Genomic DNA, 22,612 nt, shown 5'->3' on the forward strand with positions numbered 1-22,612 from the left:
CTTGCTAACTCCACGTAACATGTGAACTCCTAAATATCTTCATTATTGTTGCTGGTGAGATTAAACCAAGCACACATTCATTACCACAGATGAAAATTATAGCGAGCCAGTCCTTAGCTGGCAGCGCTTATTAGCAGACTGGCAGCATATCAGTGTCATCAGCTGCCCTCCCCAAAGCATTTCGGGGGAGCTGTGTGGCTGAAGACCAAGGGAGCAGCTTTTCTGAAAGGAATGCTTTTCCTCTCCCTTTCTTTCCCATTGTTTGCAGTGCCTCAGCACTTTCAGGTTCCGGTGGGGATCAGAAGTGCTGAAATGCCAGGGCAGAGGCTCTAATCAGAGTATTCCCAGCCCGGCAGGAAAGAGGAAGGAGTAGGGGTCTCACAGGAAAGGCCTTCCCATGAAATTTCCACCCCAAAGTTGCAAGTAGGTTGCAAACGCTTTGATGAACTTCAGAGGCCAAACAAAGGCTGACTCCTGAAGGTGCTTCATGCTCTGCCTTGCGTCCAGCCAACTGCTGGAGCATGAACATCATTTTAAGCACATGGAAAGCCCTGATGACTTCACAAGACTGCAGAATCAGTGTCCACACTCTTCAAACCAAATCCTTATTCTCTCTTGTTACACCACACCTTAGTATTGCCACTCAGCATTGCATTTTCTACCCTGAGCATGAAACAGAAAAATTTACTTCTACAGTGCGGGTACTGCTTGGGAATTCTGTGGCACAGGTCCCCAGGCTACTAGATGCTATACAGGTGAACTGGCAGTCTAAATACAAGAGAGGTGGAGGAGGAAAGAGGGGATTATCACACACCTGAGGGACTGAATCCTAAAGAGATAAAGGACCTGACCAAGGCTACGGGTGGGCTCCAGGGCAGAGCTGAGAACAGAGCCCAGTCTGTTCCCAGCGCTGTGAGATGGTCTTGCTGTCTTGTTGACATTTATCAATGTATTTGCCTTTTGTTTTTAGGGTCTGGACATCAGCAAGAACAATTCGGTATGTACTGCCTTTGCAGAATGTATTTAACTCATATCAGCATTCTCGTGACCCGAGCTCCTGTGGCAACAGCATCACACGTGGGCAGAAGAGGCTCACTGACCCCTGACATGTGCTGTCAGAGTAACAGACGTGGATGTATTGCGACTTACTGCGCCTGGCCTGTGGTCCTGCCACCCTCCCTGCAGACAACAGCTAGCTAGCTTCCAGGAGCAGGCTTTCTGAGATCCCAGCAGCACTTGCTTTTCTGGGACACCCCGAACACAACGAGGGACCAACTGCTGAGCCCCCAGAACCTTTCCACAGCATACCTTAGTCCTAGTACTAAACACAAAGGTCTGATATTTCATGAGTAAAGTCTCACTTACGGGCAATTAACTCAATAGCCCTGAAACCGACGTTGCTGAGCCCGTGACCTCAGCTGGAGGTCTGAGCTGCAGACTCAGCAGACCCCCAAGGAGAATTACGGCAGGAGGCTCTGCCAGGGCTGGCACACCTCTGCCGAGGTGGCCCCAGTGTGTGGAGCCATGGCTCTGCTGGTGGCACAGCAGGCAGGCACCTCGGGACAGGGCAGAGCAATGCCCCGGCCATGGTCTGACAACTGCATTGAAAGGGGAATGGTTGGTTTCTCCGCGTTACACTAGTCTTGGGGCATGATCTTTTTTGTTCTGTCCCTAAGGCTTTCCAGCTATTACTCTAGGAAATTTAAAACAGTGTAGCAAAAAAAAAAATGAAATTTTTTTGATGCGTGGCTCCTTTTCAGTTCGTGAGGCCAGATGAGCTCAGCCTGGAGAGAACAAACATTAGGGAGGGCCACGGGAGGCTCCCTGACCTCCTGATAATCTCTATTAGCATTTCAAATGTAAGTGCCCAGTGGCTGTGGCTCGCAGAGTGACAGGGAAACAAAGGCTTGATCTCACGGTCCACAAAAGCCACCACCTTGAAAAGGGCTGATACCAACGCACCTGGCCTCTCAGGAAGGAGAAGGGAGTCAAGTTGCTTTTTTGGGTTGTTTTTGTTGTAAAGGCCCCCCTGGGTTCGTGTGAGTAGGTGGGAAACCAAACCCCTCTTTGCCTGCAGCACAGTATAACAATAAGGTAAAACGTGCCTTTAAGCAGCTACTCAGCCCTCCCCAGAGAATGGCCTCACCCCTGACACCAGAAGGAACAGCAGGGTCGCAGGCATGGAAATGTCATCAAAGTACAAGAAGGATGCTGTTACGGACAGTTGGTCCAGCCTGCCTCGTTGTGCCCTGTACAGGTACAGGCTGCCCACTGGGCATCACTGCAGGCAGTTAAAAATACTTCTGTGGGACCCAACTGTTCTGAAATAAAGCAGCTCCCATCTTCTTCCTACCCCCCTGGAGTACCCCCAGGTATCATATGTTGGCCAGATGAGGTCTGCCCGCAGCCAGCCTCTGGTCCTTCAAGCTGTGGTTTCTTTTTGCTCCCTAGGGTGAGAGCCACGCTTGGGGAAGAATGAGAGATCTTATGAGAAAGACACGGCTGAGAAACCAGAACAAGCTGGGGCTGTCCTCCGCTGCTCTGAAGAGGTCCTGCCCGCAGCTGTACAGGTAAGGCAGAGCTGCGGCAGATTTTTCCACTTAGTGTTGGGAGATTTTTGCTGGCCAAAGATGATCCCTCCTTACCTGCTTCTCCGTTGCATGTGGTGGTCCTGGCCAGCACAGCCATTTGCTTCCGTAGTGCCCAGGTGCTCCAAGATCCAAACGGGATAACAGGACCTGTGTGAGAACAGCGGAATCATTAGGGTCCCTAAAAGAAGGTGCTTATCCCCAACAGGGCAAGGCCATGCTGACAATCAGCCAGACTCATTCTATAGCCTAATTATTTACCTTTCTGCTCCCTCCTAAGCATCACGGTTAAGGTTAATGCTTTCCTCTGTCCACCTTCCCACCTTTCATCCAGCGGAACAGTAATCCATGTGGCATGATGTGTGATGGGATGGGACAGTCTGGACCAGCTGGAAGGTGTCCTGCCAGAGGAAGGCAAGACAGAGTTTGCTGAGCATGTGCTCATGGCGGGGACCTGCTTGTTGCTGTGGGTGAACATTTGGGTCAAGCACAAGGTCTCATGCCTGTTAAGAGATGCCTGCTGGTCCCTTTGGGCAAGTTTATCTACCAGGATAGTGACAGCCTGGCCTCTGAGCCATGCTGTGTGATATGTCTGGCTGAGGGGGTGAGGGTGCTGCCCGCTACCCCTCGCACAGATGCTCCCTGTGCGCTTGCCAAGTCCTCCCGGCTGGTCTGGTGAATTCGGCGTGTTTGGGTATATAATTGGGTAACAGGAAGAGCCTAAGTATCTTACTCACCAAAGCCAGCAGCATGAGATGGAGCTGCACACTTCCCCCGTGTTTTTTCAGCTGAGGTCTCTGTAACCTTAAGCAGAACAGCTCAAATGTGCTTAAGTCCTCCTCAGGTTTTAGAGAGGGTGATGGTTGGGAAACAGCAGTTGTTTAAGCACTTAGGAATGTCCCATTGTTCCCCTTAGACAGCCTGTACCTACCTTAGAAAATGCATCAGGGAACTGGGAAGCTTGTAATTGCAGCTGGAAATAAAACCCACCCACCTCCTCTGTAGTTCATGGAGTGATTTTTCCAGCTGGGAAAAGCTTGGTTGGGGCCTGAGCATGCATAACAGGCAAGCTTCCTCCTATTGTTTGGGAAGCTGAAAGAAACACAAAGCAGAAAGAGATCAAACAGTTCCATCTAAAATAGAAGGTAGAGCAACTGGGGGAAAAATACACACTCTTGTGAACCTGCCCTCTAAACCAGGACTTTATTTGAGCTTCAGAAAAATCCTGTCTCTGTAACTTCCCACTCGTCCCTTTCTCTGCAGCACTGAGGATGCTGCCGGTGCTCGCTGCGTGACAGCTGCAGGATAGGTTCCCAGCCAGCTAAATGGGATGTACAACTGGGCATACAACCGAGTGTACTTCCAGTGAGGGGCCAGCCCGATAGTTCTCGACAGAAATAGTTTTTGCAACTTCCACGCATATACTGGACAACTGCTACTGTCATGGAAATACTGTACAGGATGCCAAAAGGACAAATTTTTTTACCTGGCTGTAACTGGGCAGCCCCAGTGATCTCGTATGCTGATTTTTTCCAGGTTGCTTTCTGTAGCTGATGACTGGCCTTCACTTTTCTTTCACTAACTTTCTTCTGCCACATATCTACACAAAACCCTTGCTTCTGCTGAAGTCCATTGCCTCTCCTCCTGCTTCCTAGCTCCCCTCCCTCACCCTACCTGTATCTGATCTTGCTTTTTTACCCCACACCCTGCAACAGCAATGCAGTGATGCTGGGCTTTTCACCGGTGCCTGCAAAAGCTGGGCACCTTGCTGCTACGGCAGCTACCCTCAGGCTCCTTTGAAATAAAAAGTTAGGCTTCATGGATCAATGACAGCCTTGCAAATACTGCTGGACAGAAAGCCAGACCCTTCCTATGGCAGCACCAGAACAGTAAATCAAGAAAGTCTCACTTGTCTGTGGCTTTTGGCAAACCAAACATTGAAGCTCTGATACTCTCAGGCATTTGAAGCCACTGTCTTTGTTGTAATTTATGAAACATGTTTGTCCTGGCTCCTGGTCCTGTTTATGCATGCAGGCACATGGAATTGGCTGGTGTTTGCTTACCCGGGCTTCCCCGGGCTCAGAGACATCTCCCAAGGTCTTGAACAGGTTGGAGGCTGGTGCCCTGCATTAACATCCAGCTCTGAAACAAGCAGAGATTTGTTGCTTTTGACACCCAGTCACACTTGAGTCATTTGGGCAATTAGAGAAAGTCTCTTTGTTTTTGTTTTTATAACTAGGTCAAAGCAAATCCCCTTTCATGCTCCCACTCTGCCTATGATGAGTGATCTGCTTCAGGGCAGTTGGTTTGTTTTCCTTTTCGTTGTGGTGGTTTTTTTGTTTGGGTTTGTTTTTTGTTTTTTTTAACATCCACAGAAGAATTCTTATGATAGAGAGAGAACTTGGTTCTTCCAGCAGGAGAGAGGGGGTCCTGCCAAGGGAAACACACCGCCACAAGACTTGGTGGTTTGTCATACATTGTTCTGAACAGGCTCAGGTTTTCATTTCATTTTCTCTTTCCTGCTAGTACATTTACTCCCGCAAAGCAACATCTATTTTGTGCAAAGGGCCAGAACAGGCTGATAAATTACTTGACCATGGTGTTATGAATTTAAGCAGCACATGGACCTGGAGCTGACCTGTGGCAGAAAAAGTAGATTTCTTCCCCAAATCATTGCAGGACGATCCCTCCACAAAGAGCAAGGAACTTGCTTCCAGCTCAGATGACACCCCCCAAGATGAAAACCTTTTGCCTTTCCACTGTGACTGGTTTTAGTGACAGAAAATGGCTCTTAATTGACAGCGGAGCATCATACGGCCAAATACTTGCCGTTGTTAAGCAATTGCAGTCTGAGGCTGCTCTGAACAGTAAGGTGTGAATGTAGCCTGGCCTGGGAAAGCTGGGCTGAAGGCTCCGCGGGAGCCGACCTCGGTCAGTTTATTGCCCACACATTGCCACGCCACCTGGCTTCATAAAATGGTATTACAAACAAACCCCAAAAATCCAGGGTTGAAGAACGTTAGCACCTTCCTATCATTTTTCCTTGCTTTCCCTAGCTCCTGTTGAGGACAAGCGATGGGACGTGCAGTGCCCCACTACCTGCCAGGAGTAATGCTGGGAAGCGGGCTGGCCCAGCCCTGGCAGATGTAGCCATCTCAAGGAAAGCATCTGTGCTTGGCAGCTTTTCCGATGCTGTCCCCAACCCCTTTCCAGCGCAGGGTCCAATTTGGGAAGCTCTAGACAATCCCAGCCTGGCACTGCTGTGCAGACACACCTACCTGGGTACCAGTGCGATTATTATTATTATTTAATGCAGATGCATGGGAACAAGCTAACCTCAAATCACAGTACATTCCTAGCTTCAGTTTGACAGCTCCCAAAAGCTTGCTGCCATATGAGGGCTGCTTTGTGGTGAGGGTGAAGTAGGTTAGGAAGGACAGTGCATCTAACATTACAAAACCCATCTTCAGCATCGTACAGCAAAGCCTGAGAAGGGCCCTAGAGCCTCAGATCCAGGTCAGATTGTGTGGGAAATTACAGCCAAGGGAGACCCCTGTGCCCAGGGTTGAGGAGCAGCCACAGAATTAAACAACATCAAGGCGGAGGTTTTGACCATTCTGTTGTAAAAGAATTGAGCGCTGAACAAAACAATCCTACAGCATTTAGATTAAAAAGAAAACGAATTAGTAGTTGGCAAAATAAATAGTCGGCACCATATCAGTCAGGACTTTGAGCTGAAAAATTTTTCAAATCAAAGATTTGAAGCAAATAGCTGTTGTTGTTATTATTATTATTTGAAATAAATAGTTATTAGCTATTTTCTGTAAATAGCTTTGAAATATCGCATTAAAAAGAAACCCCAAAAGTACAGCTTCTCTTTCTTAAACAGCAGCTATTTTTAAAAAGTGTTCCAACAGGTTTTCTTAGCTCAGACCTCCAGGACTTACCAAAGTAACTAAACCATTACAAGCAAAGAGGATGCGTTACACTTATTTCAGTCATATGTAATAAATAATGGACAAAACCCCTAAGCCGGAGACAGTCCACAGCAGCTAGCTTAGTGTTCTCCTTCAAAATGTTGCATTTCCTACTAACCACTTCAGGTCAGATTTTTTAACTTCCCAGAAATCCCCCCTCGCTTCCAGCTAGCGGGAAAACTCTGGCCACTCTCAACAAAACAATGTTCGTGCCCATTCGTTCTGTTGTGACTCCATGCCGAGTACTGCATTTTGTAGCTTTTTTTTTTTTTTTTTTAATTCTGCCACAAATATGTGGACAGCATCTGTTTTGGAATTTCAAAGCGGAGAGGGGGAAGCTGCCTTGGGTGCAGCTTGGGTGATGGGTACATATGCACAGCATATTAATGGTAAAGCCACAGCCATGCGTTCTGACCACTGTCAGCTTTAATTGTATTTTTCTATTTGTTAAGGCCAGATATTACGTCTTCGGAGCTGGGGAAAACCGAAAGGAACTCCATGATTGTTCTGGGGCAAAACACAAAGAACGAAAACATATGGCCTTTCTGATAACCCAAGTCAAATGGAGCAAGGTAAAATAAGTAATGCAGCATGTGTTTCTTTGTGGGTTGGCGGGTTTTTTGCCTCTTCTCAGCACAGAAATGAGACAGTCTCGTTCCAGACATGCTCCAACAAACATGTCAGATTACATGGATTTATGCCAGCTGAGGACTGGCCCATAAACCTTCACTTTAATAGCCTCCCACTTAAAAAAAAACAACAACAAAACCAAACAAACCCAAAAACTCCAACAACCCCCCCCCCAATTTAAAGGCATCTAGTCATACAAGCTACATCACGCAGCCTTTTTACCAGAAGTACAGCAGCAAATTCATTTACCTGCAGTCAGCCAACAGACTCCCAAATCACAGCCCACCAGATGCCTTGGGAAGCAGGCGGTCTGCCATGGCCGCGACTCGGAGACAACCAGGCTCAGCCTTGTCCTCCACCTTCAGGCTCGGCCCACAGGTGAAGGCAGAGGAGCCCTTCCAGTCTCTCCCATTCACCACGTGTTTCTGTTCCAGAGGCAGAGCGGGAGCGCCAGCAAACACACAGCCACGAACCTGGGGCTCTGCACTACCTGCATCCTACAGCCATCAACGGAGCAACTCCAACTTGTGCGGGACAGGAAGGGAGAAAGGGGAGAAGGGGGAGGTCTGGAAGGGTCTGTGGACACACACGTGCTCTGCTCTACACGGCTTCGCTCCTGGACCTGAAGCATACTTACAACGGGCAAGCCAGGGGTGAACGTTGCTGTGGGCATCGGGGCACCGTAACTGAGGCTTTAAAGTTTGGAAATTCTTCCTCCTCCCTGGATTAGGAGCAGAGTTACCTGGAACATTGAACCTTTTAAATTATCGTTGCTTTCTGGGGACCTTCTGCAGCTGAAATAAGCTTTCTGGGGCAGCGTCTCCTTGTCCCCAGCACGGCTCCTCCCTTCAGAGCAGCATCTGGCCAACTGTGCCATTTTACCAGCATTCAACAGGAAAACCAAGACATCCTATGAGGCCATTCCCAAATCCACCACTAGCTTCTAACCCCATGGGCCCACTCCTTCTGCAGACCCCTGGCTGCCTGGCACGGAGCATGCTTGCTGCCAAGACGGGGAAAGGGGCACTGCGGGAACAAGCCCCTCCAGAGGCTCAGGTTTACCAGGCAGCCCAGCTCTGGTGCTGCCAGCCCTTTTTCAGGGGGAGCCAGGCTTGAATTCCTACTTTTAAGGTATAGAGAAGCCCTCTGGCTCTGCAGGTGGGGCAGTCACGCTGCGGTGCAGCTCAGCCTGTGCGCTCTCCACTGGGAAAAGGTGGGAGGGAGAGCAGAGCTGCAAGGAAGTTACTCACATATGTACCTCCTTTAGGTCAGGTTAACAACTGTGTAACACCAAGGCTGGGTTTGGTGGCTGCCTTATTGCCACATGTCCACAGATTCCAGACCCAAGGGACAGGCAGCACATGCTTCCAAAGATCCCATGGTGGCAGCGATCTCTGCACACCAGCTGTTATTGGTACCAGCACAGTAATTAATGCACATGGAGTAAAGATTTAACTAAACCAACTTTGCCTCTTGTTAAAAAATTATTCTGCTCCCCTAAATTACAATATAACTGCAAGTCAAGCAATTGCTGTTTAGAAATTCCTCCCCAACCCAAGCTTGCCTGGGAGCCGCGATTTGAGAAGCTGGCAGGCATGGATCAGCCTCAGCAGGCGCAGTCTTCCATAGCAGCTGCTTCACCCATGCTCACCCAGAGCCCTTGGAGTCCTCAAAACCAGGGCAGGATCTCTTCTGAGATTCAAAGCACCCCAACCACACTCTCCCAGAGCAGCTGTAGTTTGCAGGGGCAAGTGAACACAGCAGCTCAAACTCAGCTCTCCAAGTACTCAGAAGGTTTGTTACTTAGCATCTAAAAAAAAAACCCCAAAGCAAACAAAAAAACCCACACCCAAAACCCAATAAAACCTGCAAAATCCCCAATAAAAAACCCCACATGGCTGTGCTGAAAGTAGGTGGTGTGTTTAACGTTCCAGTTCTCACTGCTGCTGCAGGACTTGGTTATCCACTGTGTATCTTGCTAGCTGCATCCAAAGCTAGAAAGATTTATAACTTGATTATTCTGTGAATAGTCTGTATATCTTCATAAGTACAGGGGACTAAAATTCTACATTAACTTATACCCCCTGTTATCCCTCCAGCTTTACAGAGACCATAAGGAATGTGAATCAATGCAAACTGAATTTAAAGTTTTAAGACATAGCATCATGAACTCATATACTCTACCACCTCCATTCACATTATATGTTTGGTGGTGGTGTGGTTTTTTTCTCTTTTTAAACTAAAGTGAACTAGCCCTCTTATCACAGCATTATACAAAATATATTCATGTATTTTCATAAAGAAATATATTTATAATGTGTAACATACTGTATAGTTCTCCACTCCAGGATGCATTGTAACAGAAGCATAAGAAACTTATTAAAAGCATCACTGTTATTGTTTTCAGGCATTTTTTTAATCAACATGTGGGTTGTAGTACAGCAACTGCCCCATTTCATGTTTCAGGTCAAGAAAGGAGCTGCTACCACCAAGCTTTTAAAGAACTTTAGCTCTGGCAGAGAAGCAAGTTTGTTCTTTTGAGGCTGGTGCTGTTTTCAAAGATGCAGAGGGCAAGGAGAGCCTTTGGAGCCTCAGCCAAGCACAGGTGTTCCTTTTGAGCAGCACTGCCTTCAGTGCTGATGCTGGGCTTTGCTTCCAGAGCTGCCAAAGTGGGCAGACACGGCAGGGCAGCACATGCCACTGCCAGAGGGAAGGGTGAGGACACCCAAGCACGTCACTGCTCAGCATCCAGCATCGGGGTTTCTTTTGGAAAGCCTGAGTTTATTAGCAGCACCACAGCCCCAACAGAGAGGCACTGGCTGGCCTCAGGGCTGCTTTTCCTCAGCTTCTCCTTCTCTCAGAGCCCAGGCACCCTCTGGGCAGAGCTTCCCTGCACCTGCAGGAGCCTGAGCCAGCATCACAACAACCACCAGCCTCCAGCTCCACAGTATGGCCAGGCGGCCCAGAGCAAGGCTCAGGAGGGTGTGGAAACAACGAGGTAAGTGCAGTTACTCGATAGAAAGTAAGGGAGAAAAGTCAATGAGACCCAAGTAAAGAAAGTGGAAGCCTGGGGGGAAAGCCAGAAATCCACTTGTGAAGTTAGAAGGCAAGAGTACACTTTTACAGGAGAGAAACCTGCAGGACAAAGGAGCCCTGGATGCCACCAACACCCTGGCAAAGGGGAATGCACTAGGAAGAGGGGACAACATATTGGAGGAAGAAACCTCCATGCTTCCCAGCTTTCACCCCGTGGTTGCATCCCACTGCTGCCTGTGCCTTCCCCTCCTGCTAGGGACCAAACAGCAAGCCTTCAGCACAGAAAGCTTCCCAGAGTGGATCAAGGAATTAAGTTCACTTCCCTGCTCCACCTGTGAACACCTCCACCTGTCCCTGCACACCCCCAGCCCTAAGCAGGACACCCATGATGGGAAGACCCCGCTCCATGCCAGGAGGGACAATCCCAGCAGGGGACCCTAACCCAATGCCCAGATGTGCCCAGGGCCCCCCCCCGCCACCCAGGGTGGTCTGGCAGCCCCCAGAGGGCAGGGGGTCATTCTCCCAGCCCTGCCAGCCTCTGCTGAGCACCTGGGCTCTCTAAGCAAATATTTTTCTGTACACCTCACGGAGGCTTGGGAGGACTCCAGCCAGGAAGGAGCCTGGATCTTGGCTAGCACACGGGGTCGGAGCAGTGCCGGGGCACCCTGCCTAGTTACTGAAGAGGTTTGGTCTGTATTACACCTTTAGTCACACAGTTAATTAACATTACAGACAGCTGCTAAAGACTCATCATAAGGCACATTATGAGCTTATACTCTGCTTTCCCAGACAGAGCTCCACCTGTACCAAGACCATTTGGTTGCCAGAGGCACTCCCTAGAGGAGAAGGCTGTTTGACCCATCTCTGGCTGATGATTTCTCCAGCCTGTTATCTCCTTCACCCTTCTACCATAGAACTTGGAGCAGTCTTTTCTTCCGATTAGTCTTTGCCTGCTTTTAAAGTCCAAGAGCTCTGGTTATCCTGTAAGTAGCAGGAAAGAGCAGCTCTGCTAGAAACATACAAGTGCTGTAAGAAGATTCCTGAAGTTTCTTGTTGGAGCAAGAAAGGAATTGAAAACCAGATCCCACCACCTGTTAACACCTTCCAATCACACAGTATTGTCAGAAGCCTATGAATAGAACAATTTGCTACTTCAGGCAAGATACTGTGCAGTTCTTTGCTTCCATATATATGAGCTGCTCTTCCCCATTAAAGGCCCCTAAGCAGTATCATTAAGATTACTCCCCTGTTTTTTAACAGAGGGCATTTCTAATCAGACCTGTGGGAAAAGAAGAAAAAAAAAAATATTTCTGCTTCCCCTCAAGCATACTTGCTCAAGGACTACTCCCCCAGCTGTAATGGGATCTCTGTGTGAGCACAAGCACCAGTGCTCCTCCAGCCTGGGCAGGAAGGGGGCTGCCAGAGCCCTTTCCCCCTCTACCATCAGGAGATGTTTGCCTGACCATTTTTGCCTCAGAATATGAAAATGATCCTGGCTCAGCTGCTGTGTCCAACACCACCACACTGAATTGCTCCTGATGGGCTTTATTTCTCATCTCAAAAAAAAAAGCACAGTTGTGCCAACAGTGGTGTCAAATTAGCTTTCATCTGAGAGCTTTGAAGACCCAAGTGTCTGCTCTCACATGAAGTCTGAAGCATCAATCAAGTCTGATTTTTCCCCCCAAATTTTCAAACCACCTAGACCCTTTGATTTTTTTTTCAGTTGGAATGAAGTTTCCATGTTCTTATCCTCCAGAAAAAAAAAGTATCCCACCTGCCCTTTTTTGTTGCCAAAGCAAGAGGGAGGTTCATGTTGTCATCATTAGGAAGGCCCATTTGGACAGTGCTTTGCCATGAAGGCTTGCCACACAAGCACAGCCCTGACTTAGTGAGCTCAGGGGCAAGTGGGCAATCCCAGCTCCTCTGCACAAACACCAGCTCTGCATCCCCAGAGGAGAAGCAGGATTTGTTCTTCATCAGTTTTGCTGCACTTCGAGATGAGCAAAGATAAGCAAGTAATTTTGAAGGCTACCTTAGGCACTGGCAGAAACACAGATACCACTTATCAGCCTGCAGCTTCCCAGAAGCTTGGGCCATGACAAGGGCTCCCCATTGACGGCAGACAGTACTAAACCCAGAGCAGAATAATACCCAGCAAGCAAGATAGATTTGGAGAGACAGCATTTGAAAAGCTTGCTCACAGTCAAGATAATTTATTTGCAAGCAAAGCCTTGCAGCTGGGGTCCCCAAGACCCTCCTGTTGAACCCCATGTGCTCTGTGTTAGGGAGGAGTACCACAGCCCAAGGGGGTTTGGCAGCTGCTTTATTGTGTTACATTGATCTCGTGCATTACAGGTGCCTTCCTTTGCCACAGCGCAGCAGCCACCAGCATCACACTCAGAGCTGCACCAGTCACCACAGCAGCAAGCCCCAGGGCCCAGGGGGCTGCAGCACACACAGCTGCTCCTGGAGGGAGAGAGACACCCATTGCACTCCTCCAGGGAGGCACAGGGATGCCTTAGGGGCCAGACTTTCTGCAGGAAAGCCTTTGACCAGGCCAGCTATACAGAGCTAGCACACTTACTGAGGCCATCCTTGGCTGTGTCTTGTCTCAGCTCATCCTGGAGGAAAATCACAGGGCCTTTGCTGGAGACATGGGAGGCACCATTCTGAAGATGCTCAGTACTCCTTTTGCCCCCTACAGAGCAATGTGAAGGTTTTAGGTGAGAAGATTTATAGCCCTAAAGGTCAGCAAACTTTGTCCAGGTCAGCTTCTTAGCACATGGGAAGTTCTGAAGGCCAAGCCTTCCACATGAGTCAACATAATTAAGAGCTTATTAAAACATCTGCCTTTCAGGCATAAGGGTGAGGGCCCTTCCTTAGTGGAAAGGAGCAGGAAATGCCTTGTCAAGCTGCCCATGGCTCAACGGAATTAGTCCATAGCCTACATGTTCTCCTACCTCCCAGCTTGGAGGCTAAACCCTTGTTGCCTTTTGGATGGGGAAGCAGGAGGGCTAGGACACTTACTGGCTGTAGCAGGACAAGTGATGATGCAGAACTCTTGTACAGAGCGGTGACACACTGAAGCACTGCAGTGCAGGTACACCTAGAAAGAATGGGACAGAGCCTGGAGCCACTCCAGCAATATCTGTAGACCGGTAACATCCTGGCCAGCAATTAAGTACCCACACAGCCACTCCTTCTACCCTACCCCAGCAGAATGGAGAGAGGATGGGAAGAGCAAAAGCAAGAAAACTCAAGGCTGGAGAGATAAAAACAGTTTGATAAGTGAAAGATGGAAGAACAAACCAAAGCATAAGTCACACAAAGGCAAGTGACCCACCCCACTCCCACAAGCTGACTGACACCCAGCTGGTCTGAACATCAGCTACACTGGAAGACAAATGCCTCCAGTGTTTATTGCTGAGCTTTACATCGTACAGCATGAAATACCCCTTTGGCCAACTTGGGTCAGCTGCTTCTCAGCTTCTAGCCTGCCCCACGCCTACTCACCTGGGGCTGAGGAACAGCAGAGCTGCAGAAAAAGCCTTGATGCTGTGCAAGCACTATTCAGCAAGTAGCTAGAACATTGGGGTGTGATCACACACTTTTAGCCACAAATCCAAAACCCACAGCACCATACAGGCTGCTGTGAGGAAAGTTAACACCACCCCAGCCAGAGCCAGTGCACCTGGTCACAGAAGGGAGAACGCAGAAAGATTGTTTTGGCTTGCTTCACATACAGGCTGTAACCTTGGAGCCTTTCACTGCCTGCTGCAAGGCAGCTTTGATACCTTTACACACAACTCAGATCTGACACTATAGCACCTCTCTACTGCTAGGTAGAGCTGGGACCAGTTCTGAGTCTTCAATCTCAGGAGCATGGAGCAAGCAGTACAAGGCACTATGAACTTCACATGACTTAACAGCTCAAGCTCATGAGATTCAGAGCCCAGATGCTTCATAGGTACCAAAAGCCATTTCCAAGTAATTTTGACCAAGAAATTTAGAGTATATTAGCATAGTTTGAGCACACACCCTGAGCTAGTTCAACAGAATAGCTTAGGCAGCAGGCTAACACTCACCTAGGTAGACCTACCCTTTCAGCAGGCTCATCTTGTGTCACACACCTCTGTGATGCATCATACCTCTGCCACATTCATCAGGGAACAGAGTTTCTTGCATTCATCTCTCCCCTCCCATTTCAGGATTTTCCTAGCCTTTGCTCTCCTCCTGCCCCAAAGGGCCAAGAATCTCATAGTTATGGAGCAGTAAGAACTGCTCTCACACATGACTTGCCCCCAGCAGGAAGCTAGGCAACCAGGACAGGATCTTACCAGCCCAGAGAGCATCTCTTGGGAAGCAGAGTCCACAAAGGTGAATGTATAGAGGGTGAAACGCTGGTAGTGAGAGGGGAACAGCAGTCCTGAGGCAAGACTCAGAGGCACCAGCTGTGTCTGATAGTTGTCCCCTGCATAAGGGCACCTGAGAAGAGGCCAGCAGTGAGAAAAGCATGAGCCATTCCCCTGACCCAAAGCTGTTTACAAGTTGCTTACCCATCCACCAGAACAGGCCACTGCAGCTGGTGCTGGGGATTGATACTTGGTGTGGCCCAGCAGTGGTGCAGGACCAAGATCAGGTCTGGGTCTGTTCTCTGAAGGATCTTGACTTCAGCATAAATGGGGTCTCTCAGAGTCTTCACAACAGGATAGTCACTATCAGTATAGTAGGAAGTATAGCTTCCATCTGGGACAGAAAAAACCCTCAAGAGTCATTTTAGAGCAGGAGCAAACAGAAAAAAGACAACCCGAGAGCATCCCTTCTAGCCACGTCAGTAAGTTCCCACCACAGCAGCAAAGGGGCAGTGCTGGGTTTGCCCATTAGTATTCCCTGCTTACTCAGAGGCCAGAGCCCTGCACCAAGAGGCTCGAGCAAGTCCTACAAATCTCTCCTACCTGAGGCAACACGTAGCTCCAAGGCCAGAGGACCTGGCTGGGACACAGCAGGGAGTGGTGGCAGGGTGAAGACCTGAACACTTAAGGGAATGAAGCTGCCAGTGATGGAGTAACTACAGCGGACATGTAACCTGGTGGGACAGGAAAACCCCAAGTCAGGCAGATAAAGAAAGGTCACTCTGATATCTCCCAAGATGGCAAGATATTACCCGCTTTAGTCACATCCCCAGTCTTTCCTCCAACACTTCCTTTTTACAAATACTTGAAATTCTCTCCAGAGTTCAGATTCAAGCCTGCAGAGTGTCACTGATCAGCACCAGCTTTACTCCCACCAACCAGAGACATACCAGTCCCTAGCCTGCTCTAGTGCCCTGCTGTGAATTCAGAGCTCGTGACAAGCAGGAAGCTTCTCTAGTAGCACTGAGCACAGTGGCACCAGCCCCAGGGTATTACCTGAATGTGCTATCCCTAGTGACAGAGCCAAGGCTCCCAGTCTTCACATCCCTGGATGCCACCAGCTCATTCTCATATATAGCCTGGTCTCCAGTCACCTGGAACGACAGACCAGGCACTGTCACTGCACTAAAGCCAAGCTGGGTTAACACCAGGCTGGAGAACAGCTCTTGGAATTCTGTAGGGTGCCCATTAAGTAGCCAAAGCCACATCAGGTAGCTCCAGGTCTGCAAGCTCCTGCTATTCCAGCCTGGTGACAGCTGCAGCTCTTACCTGGAATGTGGTGCCACAGGCAGAGAGTGGGAACTGGAACACAGCAAAGGCATTGCTCTTCACCACAGGGATGCAGCCAGCGCCGTGCCCGCTGGCCAGGTGCACAGAGTCCAGGTCAACAGGTGGCAGGGTCACATCCCTAGAGATGGCTATGGAAAACTGGCCATCTGGTGTGCAGTGAGCCGTCACTGGAGGGAAAGATATAATCAGTCTTGAGCTCAGGGAGAAGAGGAATGGGGAGGAGGCTCAAACATCACAGCAGAGACATGGCCAGCAGCTCCTGCGAGTTCTCCTGCCAGTTAGCCACAAGGCAAGCGCCAAGCGCAGCAAGGCAAGTGCAACTGGCTCCCACAGCAACACCAATTCTGGACATAAACCCAGGCCTGTTGCAATGCATGTGAAAGGGCTGGATGCTTCTATGGGACAGAGCATTCCTGAAAGCCAGAAACACAGCCCCAAGCTGCCTGCAGGGCTGGCACCAATCCTGCTCTGCCAGGGAGGCGAGGAATCCCAGACTGCTGCTCCTCCAGGAGTCAGGGAGAGCAGCTGCCCACACCTACCTGTGTTACCAAAGTAGCAAGGCTTCACCCCATCCCGAGGGTCGTAGCAGCAGCCTCGCGCCTCGCAGTCTCCCTGGCTGACAGGCAAGGTGGCACAGGACAGCCGGTCCTGGCTGAGGACAGCAGAGCAGACAGTGCTGCTGGGAGCATCCAGGGCTGGAAGAAACAGCAGGAGTTTACAGCTGAAAACACAAGAACAAGGAGACAGAGGCACAGAGGACACTGGCAGAAGGTGCTCCTGGTGACTGCATAAAAATTGAGGGAAGTCAGACCCAGGTGAGGGTCAAGCACATGGCCTGGAAGCCTGCTCAGAAAGCACCTGCATCTCCCTGGAAGAGACTCCCCCTGAAGCCATGTGCAGGGGACAGACTGCATGGGATCTGTCAAAATGAAGTGTTCTGAATCAATTCTAGTAGTTAGGACAATCACTGTACCTAGTCTCTGGCTCAATCCCTGAACTTGCAGGGACTCACACAGTCAGAAGATGGCTGGGAGCTGGTGGCTCCTATATCTAAACGCTTCTCCAGGGAGTCTTCCGCACAGCAAGTCCTGTTTCCCAGCCCCCAGACTGGCTAGGAACAGCCATCCAAAAGGGAGGGCACTCACTGCCACAAGATACCAGCAGAGTTTCCCAAGGAGCTATCAGTCTTACCAGGAAGGTCCACAGGGCACCTGAGGAGCTCCTCCTTGTGAAGAGCCTTTTGTCCAGCAGCATCTGTTTCTTCAAGCCCAACCAGCATGACATAATTACCATCCTGGGGAAGAACCACACCAGTCAGGGCAACCAGAGCAGCAGTAGCCACAGTCCCAGCAGAACCACTAAGGTCACTCACCCATTCAAAGATGTAACAGCCAGCATAGGAGACCAATACTTTCCTGGAGCCATCTGGAGTCCCAGATACCGAGAGCCCACAGTCAGAGTCATTCTGCAGAGTGTGTGCCTTTCCCTGTTTATCTAGGGAAAGAGGGGACAGCAGCAGGGGCTTCAGCATCCCACACCAAAGATGAGGGTCTGCCACAATCCTACCTTCCCATAGGAAACAGGGCCCTAGCCAGTGCGAGGGTCTGGGCCATCAGGGGTGCACAAGGGAAACCAGCAGCCAAGACTATCTAGATCCAGGCACAGCACTCCACCAAAACCCTTGACTGCTGGGTCATACAAACAGCCCCCAGTTACACAAGATACACTTAAAACTGTTAAACAACACTTCACACCAAAACCTTCCCCTTTCTCCTCATTCCAGGCATGCCTCTATGCTGTGCAAAGTAAGAGCCTCTCGCCACCACCCTCACTTACCCCAAGCAACCAGCATGAAGGAAGCATTCCCTTCCCAGCCTGAAGGCAAGGTGAGCTGCAGGCTATCCTGGCCACAAGCCAGCAGGATGGAATCAGAAAAAACACCATCCTGAAACCCCACAACAAAAGCAAGGGACACAAGAAACCCCCAGAAGAGCATGGCTCTACATGCAGTCCTAGACTGCCCTGCAACACCCATGCTGCTCTCCTGCTGAGGACCATGAAGCAGCTGCCCTTAGCCTAGCCCTTTTAAACTGTGGAGCCAGCTGGGATCAGAAGTTCCTGAAGCATCCAGGTGGACCCAGCCCAGCAATTTAGCACCTTCCATTGTCCTCAGCTGGCGCTGAACCCACCACAGTCTGTTGGCACTGTTGGTTTGAAAAAAAACACAGGGCAGGAGCTGAGCTTATGTCAAGAGAAGGGTCTGTATTCATATCACCCAGCTGAGAGGAGCTCATCTGTGCAGTCTACTGCAGAGCACCAGGAGGGTCTTCAAACCCTTTTTTCTCATGCTGAGCTCTTCCCACAGCTGACCCGTCCAGGAGATCCACCTGCTGCTCTAATTGCTCACTGCAGGGGTGCAAGCAGCTCAGTGACAATGCTCCTTTGCGCTTCTAGAGGTGCCACTGCTTCAAATGCCAGACACAGGATGCTGATGTATAAGCACAGTAATAGCCCTTCACGTGAAATCTGTGGAAAACACGGAGCTCAGGAGGCTTTGCACACCTAAAAGGAGGAGATTCCCCTTAAACACTCCTGGCTGCGGACTATGGCCCCATTTGCAGGGTGGCTGTGTGGGACAGCTGCAGGACTGCTCCAGGCTGCCTGGTGGCAGGACCATATCCTCTGTGGGACTCCCACCTGCAAAAGCTGGCAGATGGACCCCTAAGGTGGGCCTGAGACACAGGTAAGGGGAACAGCTGTGATCCCAGAGAAAGCTCTGCCTGCCAGCACCCACTGCCTGCCTGTACGGCAGCATCTCACATAGAGCCTTCTCCCTGGCCACGCATCAGGCTATGGCACACACACAGAGTGAAAGCCTCATTATCCATCTTTCTCTACAGATGTTTCTGCATTCCTGCAACAAAGGTGTGAATGTCTTTGCACTGTTGCACAGGTGATGCACACATAGTTTGTGCATGCCTTTTTATGCCCTATTTTTTGCAGCGGGAGCACTGGCATAGCCTGTGCCATCACATTCTTTTGTAACCTGCTTATTTCTTTGGAACTAGATGATCACAAACATTCCAGCAGTGTGTAGGTTCAATGAGTAGGTTTTCTAATTTTAACTGTTAATAATGCACTTCCATTGGTAGCCATCCACACTTCTGCTCCCAGCAGACCCTCCAGCTCCCAGATGGAGCACCATGCAGCAGGCAGCAGCTCGCCCCTCTGGCCAGCCCTCATCTATAGGTGCAGGGAGTAGCTGAGTCCAAGGGAGCTGTTTCTTCTGCTCTTCCACACACCCTGTCATCCTTCTACAGCTGTACGGGATGCCGTGATCCTAGCTGGGTGAGGAACATCACTGTGCCTACCCTCCACACTGCTCATGGCATGCACCAGCCAGGAGGGCTGCTCCACAAAACACAAGAACTCTTCAGCCACCCTGCACAGCAGGACTGAAGCAACGGGATCTCAACAGGTTGCCAGCACAGCTGCTTTTTGAGCAGCGCTCATGAACCAAATGTGCTTGTCCCAGCATCTGCCTAGGATGTGGGCAGCTGCGACGGAGAGGCACCCGGGGGAACATTCGGACTTTGGCAGGGGGGAGGCTTCACGCTGTGCGAGCTGAGCGTTGTGCCAAGGCGGCTTGCTCAAATCTCACAGCCACTGTGTGACTGCTGAATGCTTCACCTGACTGCATTACCTGATGATAATTGGGTAAATAACAAATAAACAGAGTACTTTGGAGCTGCAGAGAGATGGTTTTCATTACACTTTAACCCACCAGCGCTTTGTTTATGCTGACACAAAAAATGTCTAGATGCACTTGAAGAATAACTGTGTGAAAGAACACAGGGAGTGCTGTCGATCCACCAAGCAATACCCGTGATGAGAATGGTTTCAGGTAAGCACCCTTTCCTAATTTCTCCACACACACTTGACAGCTGTGTTGGAGCAAGTGAAACAAGCCTGACACTCATGGAAATGGAACGCTTTGTTTGGAAGAAATTGTTATAGGCAGTGGAAAGCAGCCTGGCTGAGAGGAAACAGGCAGGTCTCTCTTCATCCCAGATCTCATCCTCATCCATTTACTAGTTCTCACACATTGCCATGACCCGGCTGTAAGCACCAATTTAGCTACCATTCAAGACCACCACAGAGGACATGCAGAGATGAAGGTAGGTAAGGCAAACATCTCTGCAGGCCACTAGCCTGAAGCTGATCATGACCCCAGTAAGCTAAAATCTTCCTGGGATGTCCATCAGGAAAATCTTCTCCCCCTAACAATTTTGAGCCTGGGAGGCTGGGGCAGTCATAGCAGCAGTGTAGGAGTTGCCCTGGCTGTAGAAAGCTCTCTAGAGACCTGTGGGAAGAAAAGGAGATATTAAACACCACCACCAGGAAGTGCCAGGAAGAGGAGTACAAAATTCTTTGCACATTGTGGGATTGCCTCCTACAAGGTTTCTTTATCTTGGGCCTGTACTGTGCACTGTAAGTGGGATAAAAGGGCAGTGGATGGAGGAGTGGCTTAACCGAAAGGCTCCCCCGCAGAAGTTGAGCAGTGTTTGCAGGGATACCTGCACCCAGCGCGTGGGGGATGAGGGGTGCTGGCTGCACAGCGGGCAGGAGTGGCATTGGGCAGTGCTACCTGCTGAACTCAGGAGGTGTGAATTTCAGAACTCCTGTGAAGCCTGCAGGAGGGTCTACACAATGATGACAGAATTTTGTCAAGCTTGTGATTTATTTTTGAAAAAAAGAGGCAAACCTACAACACTGGTAGCCTTTTCTTTGCATATCCCCAACACGTGCCTCCAATGAACTTAGAACCAAAGTTCCTGGGGAAGATGGAGAGGAGGGGATTTCAGCCCGGACTTTCACATGGATAGGGAGAGCAGCCCAGCTCTGCCCACTCTTAGCATCTACAGACAGAAGTGCTCAGAAAACCCTTGGACACTACTGTGACTTGAAAAGGCCCATGGTTTCCCACAGGGAAAGGTCCAAATGACAGTTCTTATGGGTTTTCCTTCCTTGTAAATCCCCAGTGCGTCTGCCAGGGCAGTGGGACTCTTTGGAATATAATGATTTTATCCTAATAAAAATAAAAACTCCTGAAAGTATTCCTAGTTCCAGGGCTTTTGCCTCAAGTATTTTGCAGACTGTGAGGCAGAACTGAGAATAGAGCCTTCGTTCCCAGGAACGAGGGAACTTTACAGGGAAGGTGGAAAGGTCACGAATGCTGTCAGCAGAGACCTCATGTAGCAGTGCAAACTGCCATGAACTCCACTTTCACCAGGCGGAGGTCCCTAGGGTTCATGGTAGAGATGAACTTCCATGAACTGCCCTGGCAACGTCTGAGCTGATGCAGAAGTTTAGGCCAGCAGATCAGCAACTAGCCCAAACTTGTTGGCAGTTCAGGTTTTCCACCAAAGTATCAGGTACAGGTCTTTAAGAAGTGGAACAAGATTTTAATAGAACCACTAGCAAATTATTGCACCTATGCGAGAGAGCGAGGATGACTTCAGAACTCATAGGGTAGCTACAGAAGCTGTCGTGAGGGATGGAGACTTTTGCTAGCAGCTCCGAGCGGAGGGGACGCTCACAGTAACACACTGCTGCACAGCAAACCCAGCACACTCCAACCAAGCACCCGGCTCTCCCAGGCCCCTCACTAATTCCCACCAAGTCCCACACAGAATCCTGTGAGGAAGCAGCCTGAAGCTGCTCCAGGGGAGGTTTAATCAGATATTTGGAAAAATTTCTTCACGGAAAGAGTGGCCAAGCCCTGGAACAGGCTGCCCAGGGAGGCAGTGGAGTCACTATCCCTGGAGGTGTTTAAAAAACATGTAGATGTAGTGCTTAGGGATGTCGTTTAGTGGGACTTGGCAGTGCTGGGTTCATGGTTGGACCTGATGATCTTACAGGTCTTTTCCAACCTGAACGATTCTACAACTCTATGAGAACAGGAACTCGCACATGCCAGCTGCCAGCAGCAGGTTGGTGGGCTTCTTAGGTCATTGCAAGTGCAAGGACTAGTTGCCAGGTTGCACTAACCTATACACAACCTCTCACAAGGGCAGCTCCATCTCAGCTTTGGAAGCCACTCCCCAGAGACCCTCTCAAGTTCTTGGTTTCTCTCTTCTCTCCCAGCTTCTCTTACTCTTTCCCTCCTCGAGGAGACCTTGAAGAGGTCAGAGTCCCAAAGTCTAGTCCCCTTTTCTTATGTCTTTATCTCTCCCAGCAAGTCCTTTCTTATCTATCGTGATGTCTGGAGACCTTTCCGCCCTTGCCAGATGGGTATTTTATACCTTCCTCTCTTGTGAGGCCACCCCTAGGGACAGAGATTGAGGCAGTTGCTGTGCACTGAGAACACATCACTGTGTCCTTTGGCACGTCACACACAGTGCGAACTCCATTGATAATGTCAGGAAGGCTTCAGGACCAGGCAAGGATTGCTTACTGCACCGAGAGCTTGTACAATCAATCCTGAAGGATAGAAAATCCAACCGGCACTGAAGTGCTTGGGAGATGCTTTCGTGACAGTGAATTTCTGGGAGCACCTCCGTAGGTGTGATCCCTAGCATGATCCCTTTAACAGTGAATCTTAGGTGAAACAAAACAAGTTTTATGAGCACATTACAAACCTCTTAACCTCTGTTGGCCTCTGCGGTTGTTTGAGATA

The 22,612-nt window shown here is 49.7% G+C and overlaps 2 protein-coding genes across 6 annotated transcripts in view; one reads left to right on the forward strand and one right to left on the reverse strand.

Annotated features, from left to right (window-relative positions):
- LOC101918014 (uncharacterized) overlaps positions 1–9,039 on the forward strand; it is a 31,004-nt gene extending 21,965 nt beyond the window's left edge. For all 5 annotated transcript variants that reach the window (XM_055794007.1, XM_055794013.1, XM_055794022.1 and 2 more), the window contains exons 6-9: positions 971–997; positions 2,452–2,570; positions 7,018–7,137; positions 7,630–9,039. In XM_055794007.1, coding sequence (XP_055649982.1) covers positions 971–997; positions 2,452–2,570; positions 7,018–7,114 — 243 coding nt within the window. In that variant the 3' untranslated portion in view covers positions 7,115–7,137; positions 7,630–9,039. The remainder of the gene's footprint in view (positions 1–970; positions 998–2,451; positions 2,571–7,017; positions 7,138–7,629) is intronic.
- Positions 9,040–12,021: 2,982 nt separating this feature from the next.
- ZP4 (zona pellucida glycoprotein 4) lies at positions 12,022–19,654 on the reverse strand. The gene is made up of 11 exons (XM_027789482.2): positions 17,770–19,654; positions 17,125–17,427; positions 16,473–16,628; positions 15,913–16,100; positions 15,640–15,737; positions 15,187–15,317; positions 14,788–14,977; positions 14,569–14,716; positions 13,259–13,337; positions 12,816–12,929; positions 12,022–12,697 (listed from the first exon to the last, which is right to left on the reverse strand). Exons 1-11 carry the CDS (start codon positions 17,966–17,968, stop codon positions 12,555–12,557), a joined length of 1,749 nt encoding a protein of 582 aa, XP_027645283.2. The 5' UTR covers positions 17,969–19,654; the 3' UTR covers positions 12,022–12,554.
- Between the last annotated feature and the right edge of the window lie 2,958 nt (positions 19,655–22,612).

The sequence above is a fragment of the Falco peregrinus genome, chromosome 1 (assembly GCF_023634155.1).
Source record: "Falco peregrinus isolate bFalPer1 chromosome 1, bFalPer1.pri, whole genome shotgun sequence".
In the NCBI taxonomy this organism is placed as follows: domain Eukaryota; kingdom Metazoa; phylum Chordata; class Aves; order Falconiformes; family Falconidae; genus Falco; species Falco peregrinus.

Excerpts from the sequence above, each read along its gene's own strand:
- ZP4 (XM_027789482.2), bottom strand. The coding sequence starts at position 17,968 with ATGGGTGTTGCAGGGCAGTCTAGGACTGCATGTAGAGCCATGCTCTTC. Across the intron at positions 14,717-14,787 it reads TGGCCTGTTCTGGTGGATGG|GTGCCCTTATGCAGGGGACA; the intron begins GTAAGCAACTTG and ends GCCTCTTCTCAG. Across the intron at positions 12,698-12,815 it reads CACAGCCAAGGATGGCCTCA|GAGCAGCTGTGTGTGCTGCA; the intron begins GTAAGTGTGCTA and ends CTCTCCCTCCAG.